This window comes from Polypterus senegalus, chromosome 13 (genome assembly GCF_016835505.1).
Source record: "Polypterus senegalus isolate Bchr_013 chromosome 13, ASM1683550v1, whole genome shotgun sequence".
Lineage (NCBI taxonomy): Eukaryota > Metazoa > Chordata > Cladistia > Polypteriformes > Polypteridae > Polypterus > Polypterus senegalus.
In genome coordinates, this window is record NC_053166.1 from 156,224,396 (window position 1) to 156,236,382 (window position 11,987).

Here is an 11,987-nt window from a genome sequence, read left to right on the forward strand (position 1 = left end):
CATTTCTTGTACAGAGAAAGAAATGATATTCACTCACAGGCAGTTATACGTTGCGTTGTCATGATGCAATTCCAAACACGGAATCAAAATTCAATGGGATACTGACGAAAAGGCAAAAGTGAAAAGAGATTGGATATATATAGGTGATATGACAGAAGTGCACCGCGCGAGATGCAGATCACGCGGCATGGCTGCAGCAAGCCAGGTGCTGATCGAGCAAAGAGGAGGTAAAAAGAAAAAATAACTGTACGTGTTTCCCATTGTGGGATGTCGGAGGAACAATCGCGTCTCCTTGGGGTGCGTTCATCCCCCATCTTCACAACGCTAGCGGCAGAGACGCGAAGTGGTTGGCGTGTAGTGCAGATGGGGTTTAGGCGAAGCAAAGCGAGCAGGGTGCAAAGTCCCCTAGTCTTATATATAAACTTCTATGTGTTTGTCTGTCTGTCCAGCCTGGAAGTGCGAGGCTGTAGCATGAAGCTCAAAAAAACCTCAGAGGAGGGAGAAATTGGCTTAGCCGCTAATGTACATCCAATGCGATTAACTGATTGAAGTACCAGAATTCTAGCAGCCCGGCCTTTTTACAGCACAGGCTTACACAGCTAGTAAGTAATAATATTATTATTAGTTCACTGAAGTGGCCTACGGGTGGCACGGTGGCGCAGTGGTAGCGCTGCTGCCTCGCAGTTAGGAGACCCGGGTTCGCTTCCCGGGTCCTCACCGGCGTGGAGTTTGCATGTTCTACCCGTGTCTGCGTGGGTTTCCTCCCACAATCCAAAGACATGCAGGTTAGGTGGATTGGCGATTCTAAATTGGCCCTATTGTGTGCTGGGTGTGTTTGTGTGTGTCCTGCGGTGGGTTGGCACCCTGCTCAGGAATGGTTCCTGCCTTGTGCCCTGTGTTTGCTGGGATTGGCTCCAGCAGACCCCTGTGACCCTGTATTCGGATTCAGCGGGTTAGAAAATGGATGGATGGATGAAGTGGCCGACTCTTGAACACGCTATACACAATTGTCCAGGTGTAAAACATTCCTCAGATCAGTTCCTGCCTTTCCTTGTGACTTGGCTTTTAGTGATGGGTACTGTAAAAAACAGTTTTGTAAGGCAGTCTTTTCTTACGAATTGAAATGAGTAATCAGTAGGAATAAAGTAAAATGTGAGTATATATTATTATAATTGGATATTTACAATTTTCATTTATTTACGTCATTCACTCAGGTATTTCATTTTGTTATTAATAACATTAAAACAATATTAAAAGCCCTGCCAGGCGAAGTGAAGAACATTTATTATCTTGTTCCAGTGACACCTGTCAAGGGGTGGGATATGTCAGGCAGCAAGTGAACAGTCTGCTCTTGAAGGTCCTGTGGTAGAAGCAGGAAAAATGGGCAAGTATAGGAATCTTTGACAAGGGCCACATTGTGATGGCTAGACAAAAAGATCAGAGCATCTCCAAAAATGGCAGGTCTAGTGGGGTGTTCCCAGTATGCAGTGGTTTGTGCCTACTTAAAAGAGATCCAAGGAAGGACAACCAGTGAACTGGTGACAGGGTCATGGGTCTGACTGATGTGCGTGAGAAGTGCGTGAGCTAGCCTGTCTGGTTTACTCCCTCAGAAGACCTACTATAGCACAAATTGCTCTAAAACTTCATGCTGATCATGAGAGGAAGGCGTCCGAACAAAAAACACAGTGAATCTCAGCTTGCAGCACAGCCAAAGACTGGTCGGAGTGCCAAGGCTGATCCTTGTCCACCGCCAAAAGCACCTGCAATGGGACACGAGGGTCAGAATTGGCCCATGGAGCAATAGAACAAGGTGGCCTGGTCTGATGAATCCCAGTTTCTTTAAGATCATGTGGGCAGCCGGGTGTGCATGCGTTGTTTACCTGGGGAACAGATGGCAGCAGGATGCACTATTGGAAGAAAGCAAGCTGGCGTAGTCAATGTGATGCTCTGGACAATGTTTTACTGAGATAACCTTGGGTCCTGCCATTCATGTGGATGTTACTTTGACACTTACCACCTACCTAAACATTGTTGCAGACCATGAACTCCCCTACATGGTAATGGTATTCCCTGATGGCAAGAGAAGGTGCCATTCCCACACTAGACAAATTAGTTTAGGAAAGGTTTGAGGAACATGATGCAGAGTTCAAGGTGTCGCCCTGGCCTCCAAATTCTCCAGATCTCAATCCAGTCGAGCATCTGTGGAACAAGTCCGATCCATGGAGGCCCAACCTCACATCATACAGGACTTAATGGATCTGCTGCTGATATCTTGGTGCCAGATAGCACAGGACACCTTCAGAGGTACTATGCAGTCGACCCCTCGACGGGTCACAGCGGTTTTGTCAGCACAAGAGGGACCTACACAATATTAGGCAGGTCCTTTTATTGTTGTGGCCTTCAAGAACAGACTGTTCACTTGCTGCCTAATATATTTGACGACTTGACAGGTGCAAATGTAACGAGATAATCAATGATATTCACTTCACTTGCCTGTGGTTTTAATGTTGTGGCTAACTGGTGTGTTTGTGTGTGTATGTATCCATCATATAGATAGACAGGTAATGGTAGCGGTCAACTCTCATCTCAATAGTCATATCTCCACATGTTTTGCTACATTTGAATAACACCATTTCTATTTATAATCAATGCTAATCTAAGTTAATAAAACATCTGATAACAAGCTAAGGAGGACGACGTTAGGAGCACGTGTGATACAGCGCATTGCCGTACCTACCACATGATGAGCCAACTGTGTATTCCAGATTGGGACCCAAGTGTAGCCATGCAACAGGTGACACCTTAGCACCACACTAGTTCAGATTGAATAAAACCAATGTGAGGTTTTTTATGGTGGCCAGAGTGCCAATTTTGCCACCAACCGCCATGTTATTCCCTGCAGGTTGGAGGGTCTACATGCAGATTAACGTCATACCCAGGATGGTGTAATTGCAGATTAAAGGCCTTGCTCAAGGGTCCAGGAGAGTAGAGTCACTTTTGGTGTTTATGGGATTTGAACTGGCAACCTTCCGATTACCAGTGCAAAAACAAGCTAAGCTGACCTTTATACCTTCTGACAGAAATGCCAAAGTAGATATTTATTAGTAAAGACTCAATGGCAAACAGATTTCGAGCATGCCAACTCTGATGCCCCTAAAGGAACACTCACTCATCCTAATCATGACAGTCAGTATACCTGTTGATCTTCGTGGTCGGGTACGTGGTCCATACAGCTCTCCTCTCCGGTCTTGAAGCAACAGGTAATCCTTCGCCTCCGAGATGAGCCTTTGGCACGGCAGGGAGTCTTTAATAACTGGCTGGGTCTCGATGATATCGTGGATGTAGTAAGGACTAATCAGAGGCAATCGAATGTGCTCCAATACCTGAAATGGCACAAAAATGCTTTCAAACATTTTTGTCTGGCCCCAATTCCCAAAGCCCCCTAACTAGCACCATAACATAGTGGCTAACATACCGGACTGGAATCCATAAGGGTGTCAGTTGATGTCCATCAAATGACTTTATCACCCTGAGGAACTCACGTAATCAAACAATAATAAGCTAATGCACCACAGGTGAAAATCACCTGGGGAAGCCATTTACAGTAGATAGGTGTCCACTAAAGCTCAGACAGCGTAACTTAAGTCAGTCTCACATTATGCAACTTCTATTCCTTGGGTATGTCAGACTTGATGACTGCAGTTACTAATCTATTTGTCGGACCTTGTCAATTTACACCACTGAAAATCGCTGGCCATGTTGCATTTACGTCACATTTAGGCCTGCATGCAGACCTTCCAGCACGGTCCTGCTCGCCCCTTTTTGTGAAAGCCGATAGTGTGCTGCCTGAAAGAGCCTGTGCTGCTAACCCTAATCCGAGGTACCTAAAAACAAATACAAAGATCTAAAGCCAGAAAGAAATTCACCAGAAGATTTGCACGCTGACACATGGACATAAGTCCATAAGTCAGATCCACATACGCGGATGAGACCTTTACGTCAATGACGTCAGACACTGTGGGACTCAAGAAATGGTGGCTGTAAGAGCCAATCTTAGAAAGTTAAAGTTTTGAGTTAAACTCATATTAATGTTGCTTAATTTGAGTAGAATATACATTTCTTTCATAGTCATAACATATGGTATAGTCGTTTCCCCCTATAAGTTAGCAAGAGATAGAACCTTCTTACTGTAACTGAGAAACAGTGCGATAATAAGCTCAGTTGTTGTTTAGAAAAGGTCCCAGTACATAGGGACTTAAAAGACTCATTTTAAACTTAGAAATGGGAAAAGCATACAGTTTTCTGACCGTTTTGAAATGGTTCAGTTAAATAAATAGTAACGATTTGAGATGTAACAAGATTAAAATTAGAATTGAACTTTTCTTAATAATAATTTTTCCTTTTTTTGCTATTTTAATTTTCCTTTTTTTGTGTGAACTGTTTTACTTTAAAACTTAACTAAACTCTTAAAAACAAAGATATTTTGTCTGTGGAATCATTTCTGCGTGTCAGGCTTTTGATGAATCCCATTTTTTGAGTTGAAGCTGCAGAACTTTGGTAATTTTGGGAAAACGCAGCTACAGTGGCAAAAGATGACATCAAGGTATAATGCTAAAAAAAAAAAATGTTGTAATCCTTGGGTTCTAAAAGCCTTAAATACATGCATCTCTCTATTATATAAAAAAAAACCTGGAAAGAGACGAGACTTTTTCAGAGAGATCCTTTCACGTCCTGCGAGATGAGACTTTGTGCCAAGGGATTGAAAAAGGCCCGGAGCCGGAAATGAAAGACAAAGAGTAGATGACAAAGTAGAACTTCGTAAAGAGGTTCAAAAACGTTGGCGAGATACACATGCAGAGCAGGTTAGAGATAATGAAAGTACTGAAATTCGAAAGTCTCCAAAAAATTATAGTAAAGATCGCATTAGCACAAACAAACGGAAATTATTACTCGGTAAAATAACGAAACAGAGAAAAGAGATCAAATATATTGTTCGGATTTAAACTTTTAAGTTGGAGACTTGCAGATCGCCTAATTCGTGTTGCCATCAGGGGAAAAAAAAAAAGTAGCGTTTCTTCAACAATGAAGAGGAGTATCCACGAGAATTAAAAGATCTGTTGTCTGGCGAAAGTGAAATCCAGCGAGAGAAATCATTTGTCATTTGTGTGAATGCTATTGTCAGACACATTTCTTGTAGAGAGAAAGAAATGATATTCACTCACGGACAGTTATACGTTGCGTTGTCATGATGTAACACCAAACACGAAATCAAAATCAAATATATGGACAAAAGTGATATGACAGAAGTGCGCCGTGCGAGATGCAGATCACGCGGCACGGCAACAGCAAGCCAGCAGCTGATCAAGCAAAAAGGAGGTAAAAAAAAAAAAAAAAAAAGTATTTGTTCTGCGGTGGGCTGGCACCCTGTCTGGGGTTTTTTCCTGCCTTGCGCCCTGTGCTGGCTGGGATTGGCTCCAGCAGACCCCCCCGTGACCCTGTGTTAGGATATAGCGGGTTAGACAATGACTGACTGACTGACTGTTACTTGTTTCCCATTGTATCACCGTTTAAGAGGGGGTTTCGGTGGAGCGACCGCGTCTCCTTTGGGTGTGTTCAGCCCCCTTCTTCACAACGCAAGTGGCAGAGACACAAAGTGGCTGGCTGGTTAGAGATAATGAAAGTACCAAAATTCTAAAGTCTCCAAAAAAATGATAGTAAAGATCACATTAGCGCTAACAAACAGAAATTATTACTCGGTGAAATAACAGAACATCAAAAAGAGATCGACTATATTGTTCGGATTTAAACTTTAAGTCGGAGACTTGTTAATCGTCTAATCTGTGTTGCCATCAGGGATAAGTAGTGTTTCTTCCCAATGAAGAGGCATATCTGCGAGAGTTAAAAGATTTTTTGGTTTGGTGAAAGTGAAATCCACATACACAAGCGACAGAGATGTGAAGTGGCTGGTGCGTAGTGCAGGATGGGGTTGGCGAGCAAAGTGAGCAGGAGGTGAAGGCCCCTTTGTACTTTAATAAAAACAGGGTACTTGTGTGTTATAATCCTGCCGCTCAACCCAGAAAGCGCTTCAACATTCACTCATGCGTAGGACCTTCAATGGCGATGAGCTTTTCGGAGTTACGACATTAGAAACTTTGCCTCAGAAGTCAAGTTTCAAAAGTAATTAAAAATCAAATTTTAACTATTTACGAATGTAAAAAAACAAAAGTTTTTTCTCTTGCTTGTACTGAGGTTATAACACACGAGTACCAAAACAGTTCTGGGAAACCCAGAAGAAACTGATAAAAATGACTGATCTCAACAACTTTGGAATGGGCATTATATGGTTCTCCTTCAGAACAGGTTGGACCAATAAAGGTGCAAGACATGATTTTATGACCAGAAATAATTGATCCAAAAGGGAAATCTTTTTGATATTCTCAACAAAGAAAGGAAAAAAAAAACTGCTTCAGGACACGACTCCTGCTAATTAATTGACCAAATGTTGGGGCCTTAGACCTCAGTTAACAGATTTCACAAACATTACTAACGCTGTTCAAAGACATTTTTTCCACTGCAAAAGCAAGCGCACCTTCTCAAACGCATGCTGCCTATCGGCATTCTTCTCGAGCCACAGCATGACTGCCTCAAAAACAGTTTCCTCCTTTTCCACATTCAGCTCGTCGCTGGCGATGATTTCGGTCAGCTTGTCAGCACAGAGCGACAGGAACTCCTCCTGCCTGCATACCGTGCTGAAGTGCTGCAGTATGAACTCCATACTCTTGCATACCAGTTCGGTGCAGGCATGAGCCTCGGCAAAGCAGTGGATGCCAACGCAGTTCAGCTCATCCATCTGACGCTCCATGAACTTGCAGCAGGCTTCCCTCACTGCCATGATATCTAAAAGGTTGGCAGCTGCCAACAAGGCCTGGACGTTGGCCTTGGTGATGATCACCTCAGCTGTGTAGGCATAGTTAATCAGCATACTGATCATCTGGGGTTCCACTCCGTTAATAGCAACCCGCTCCTGCTTGGACTCCATCAGGTCCGTGGAGAACATTGCTTGGAAGTACGAGCTGAAGGAAGCAAGGACAATCCGGTGGCACGGAAACTCCTGCCCCCCACAACACAGGATCACGTCACAAAAGGCATTGTTTAAGCGCAAACTGTTCAGGCCCTTCAGGACCTTGCTGGAGTGCTTCCTCTCAACAAACACATAGTCCTCTTTGTCCAGGGGGACCGCAGAGCAGCCAGGATCTGTAGAATCTGTAGAAGCAGTGACAGCCAAAGGAGCCACGATGTCCATCTTTCCATTGCCCTTCCCGGCAAGGGTGTCACTGGGCTCTGGCCCACAGGGAGTGAATTCTATTCTGCTCAACGCTAGAAAAAAAGAAAAAGACTTTAAAACAGTGTGACTCGGACAGGTCCTCTTTAACTGCACAGAGTGTAACGGCATGAATGGTTAATGGCAGTTCAAATCAGGCTATGGAGCATCATGGGAAACGTTAGGCTGCAGCTTTTGTTTTTGTGTTTACCTATACAAATGAAAGGACAATGTTGTATACTCACAATTTCTGCAGCTGGATAAATGTTGTAACCACCAGGAGGCGTGGCAGTACCCCAAACCCCTGTACACAACACAGTCCTGGGTTCAAATAGAAGACACAAAACCACCACAGGGATTCACGTTTGGGCCCTGGTACCCTTCAGTCCCATTGTAAACCACAGAAACAGAGAAGGTATTTTTTTTTTTTTAATGTATTAAAAAAGAGCTTCACTTCAGAGCACAATATTACGTGCTAAATTAGTTTATGCCACAACTGTGAAGAACTAACTTTGACTTGAAAAATACCAAACACATCCTTTAAGAGCTGTCCTCTGTATGCAGTGAAAGGGGTGGAATAGTCGAAATTAGTGTGGACTGCCTGGACTTGGGGGGGGGTTTCTCTACAGCAGGTGTGCCCCATAGTTAAGTGCTGCCCACTGTATGTAGTGGAATTAGTAGAGATCAGCAGTGAATAGCAGTGGCTAAGAGCTGTGTGGAGTGAAGATGGTCCAGTCAAGAGAATGGGGAAGATGGGATGGAGGGTTGAACACTGCCTGGCAAATTAACAGCTTCTTTTGATTGGGTAGTGAAGGAGGTCAAATGGACTCTGCAGGAGCCAAAAAGGGTTGGAGGAATTAGGAAAGGGTTGGACCACATCACACATTCACAGGTATTAGCAATACCAGGAAATACAAAATGAGCCATCCAATGTGATGTGATTTTCAGAGATTAAGATGCCAAAGGATCTCAGTTGTGATGAGACTGGTGGCATCCATGCGGAAGGCTGGGTGCGTTTGTTAGGTGTTGTTCTGTGGAACACTCAACTTCGGCAGTGTTGTGAACAGACCATTTGATGGGCACTGATTCACACTGCAGAGAAGGGGCAGGATTTTGTTATATTTAATTGCCGGATACCAATTAGCAGCTTCATTCATTCCTGTGTTTTTAATTTCACTACAGACGTGGATGTAACGTCAGGGGCATTGCAATGTTCAACACCTTGACAAAAATACTCTTCTTTTTCTCCTTGCCTGCTGATTATGTCAGATTGCCAGGAAACACACTACTCCCACACCACTGCACATACTTCATCCACCTTAATAAAAGGATAGTTGAGTGTCTGTCCAGTCGCTACATCTCAGTTATTCCCATAGAGGGTACGTTACAAACATTTTAATAATTAAATGCATTGCATTTCTCATTCCAACAGATTGCCCATCACACACATTAACATTACTTTTACAAATCCCAAACCAAATGGCATAAAACAGAGACAAGTGCATTGCATGGTGGCCTGCACATGGTAACACTGAGGATGCCACGTTCATTACTTCAATTTTAACCCATCTTAAACAAGCAGCACGGCTAATAATAATAAATGGACAAGCGTCTGTCCAGTCGCTACATCTCCGTTATTCCCAGAGAGGGTGCGTTACAAACATTTTAATAATTAAATGCATTGCATTTCTCATTCTAACAGATGGTGCATCACAAACATTAACATTACTTTTACAAATCCCAAACCAAATTCATAAAACAGAGACAAGTGCATTGCATGGTGGGCTGCACATGGTAACACTGAGGATGCCACGTTCATTACTTCGATTTTAACCCATCTTAAACAAGCAGCACAGCTAATAATAATAAATGGACAAGCGTCTGTCCAGTCGCTACATCTCCGTTATTCCCAGAGAGGGTGCGTTACAAACATTTTAATAATTAAATGCATTGCATTTCTCATTCTAACAGATGGTGCATCACAAACATTAACATTACTTTTACAAATCCCAAACCAAATTCATAAAACAGAGACAAGTGCATTGCATGGTGGGCTGCACATGGTAACACTGAGGATGCCACGTTCATTACTTCGATTTTAACCCATCTTAAACAAGCAGCACAGCTAATAATAATAAATGGACAAGCGTCTGTCCAGTCGCTACATCTCTGTTATTCCCATAGAGGGTATGTTACAAACATTTTAATAATTAAATGTGCTGTATTTGTCACTCTAACAGATGGTGCATCACAAACATTAACAGTTCTTTTATGAATCTTATACCAAATGGCACATAATAGAGACATATGCTGGTATTTGTCACTCTAACAGATGGCAGGCACATCACACCCATTTGTAGTAATGCATTTTATTACTACAAATATTTGTGATGCACCATCTATCGGAATGACACAGATATAGCTACTGGAGTGACACCATTTATTACCATTAGCTGTGCCATTTATTTAAGATGGGTTGACATCAAAGTAATTAACGTAGACCTTAGCGTTACCATTTGCAGTCCACCATGCAATGCACATGTCTCCGTTTCATGCCATTCGGTATGATTTGTAAAAAGAATGTTAATGTTTTTGATGCTGCAACTGTTGGAATGAGAATTGCAATGCATTTTATTACTACAAATGTTGGTGATGAGCCATCTGTTGGAATGACAAATGCATTTTATTACTACATGCACTACGGAATACATTCCAATATGGTGCATTGAAAACGTTAACAATGAGGTTTATGTCCATTACTTCGATTTCAACCCATCTTAGACAGGTAGCACAGCTAGTAAAAGGACAAGTGTCTGTGCATCTGTCTGGTTGCTATGTCTCTATCGTTACAAAAGATGACACACTGCAAGTATTTCTAGGAATAAAAGTTGTGCATTTCTTATTCCAACAGATGCCACATCACAAACATTTGCAGCAATGAATTTTATTACTACAAACGTTTGTAATGTGCCATCTGTTGGAATGACAAGTGCAATGCATTTTACTACTACATGCACTAACAAAATGCATTTCAATAGATGGTGCACTGCCAGCGCTAATGTGGTGCCCCCCTAGGCGATTACTGAGATTTCAACCCCTCTTAGAGGGGGAGCACAGCTAGTTTTCCCATTACAACACATCTTTAAATGGTCGATGAGCAGATAAAGGGATTCCCATTTAATTAAATGAAATGTCAAATTGGATTCAGCAGCAAGAGTTCACTTCAGAGCACATCGCTATAATTATGCATTGTCTTATGCTGCATGATTTTTAACTTAAAGGCTGAACAAACAAGATGTTGGGCAATACCGCCATTGTACGATTCTGCAGAGTTAACACCATTTTCAGTGGCCACACTGGTCCTGTACTTCTCAGAATTTCAGAAGCGCATTATTTCGGATTCAGCATTATTACTGTATCAACTTTTAGCAAATATGTCTCCTACTTTCTGTGTGCCATAAATAATGGAAAAAGAAAACATATTAAGTAGCACCAAACCTCAACTACACCAATACTTGACTAGTTTATCTGAACAAGTACTTGGAAATTCTGGTCAACTTCCCAAAGTTTTTTCATCAGGTTTTGCAACTCACAAGTCAAAGAATCCAATAAAACGCTCCTGAATCACACAAGCAATGTCCACAAACGTCATTATAATGGTCAGCTATACACGATATGAAATGCCTGCCATCTCGTCTACCAAGCACAAATACAAAATGATGGTTTCATCTCCTAAAGAAGTAACATGAAAATAATTCTGTGTCGACTGCGTCCTGACAGAATTCCAGAAAACACAGATAATAACAACGTGAGCTGTCAAGATATGAGCAGACTTTGCGACCAGTTTTGTAAAAGATGTCCTTATTGACAGAAACTCCACAATCATCACATCCCCTGGTGGCAACAAAACAGCGACATTCTACGTTTTACACTCCTAACAGGAGAAAAAGAGCACTTGGGCCAACGCTGGGGAAATGGGCAGTGGCTTGGACCATTGCAGTGACACCCTTATGCACGTCCGTGGATTTGGACACTCGGACGCCTTTGTGCATCTGCAGGTCACCTTTCCACAATCTAACACGAAATTCCCATTGGGTTCCGATTTAATCTTTCGCATGCACTCGCCGTCACGAACACACAGGAGCGTGAACATGACCGGTCACATGCACGCGCACACCTAGCTGGTGTCAAATACACGTGCACGTGAACGCGCATCACTCCCTCAGTATCAAAAACCCACGCGAGAACTGTCTCTTTCTCACCAAGTCACGCACACTTGGCTGTGTCTACTGAACGATGCGCAGAACGCCACAAGCTCTTTAAAAAGCACCTGGTGACATTTGAAAACAGCACTCGCTCATGGCACCCGCCAGACAATTTCAAGTAAACCTCAATTTAAAAAAAAAAAAAAGGACACTGCAGCTCGGCTCGCACTCACGCAACAGTCCGCCTTCCTCCGACGAAGTCGTTCTGGCCAGAGCCTCCCTGCTCTATCGCCTCTAAACGCAAAGCAAGGACCGCCGCTCGCCTTTACGTTCGTGCGTCGGGCAGCAACTCCACCACAGAAACACTCGTGACGTCACGGCAGCGAGGCGGGCTTGGGCGCGCTGCCAAGAAAAAAGAAAAAAAAAGAGAAGGGAGAGTGAAAGAAAAGCAGCTCGCCCTC

At 43.0% G+C, this 11,987-nt stretch overlaps 1 protein-coding gene across 1 annotated transcript in view; it reads right to left on the reverse strand.

Annotated features, from left to right (window-relative positions):
• Nucleotides 1-11,961, reverse strand: part of si:ch211-256e16.3 (kelch-like protein 3) — a 31,878-nt gene extending 19,917 nt beyond the window's left edge. Inside the window, exons 1-3 of the mRNA XM_039775440.1 lie at nt 11,760-11,961; nt 6,590-7,377; nt 3,197-3,383 (exon numbers count right to left, since the gene is read on the reverse strand). Coding sequence (XP_039631374.1) covers nt 3,197-3,383; nt 6,590-7,303 — 901 coding nt within the window. The 5' untranslated portion in view covers nt 7,304-7,377; nt 11,760-11,961. The remainder of the gene's footprint in view (nt 1-3,196; nt 3,384-6,589; nt 7,378-11,759) is intronic.
• Between the last annotated feature and the right edge of the window lie 26 nt (nt 11,962-11,987).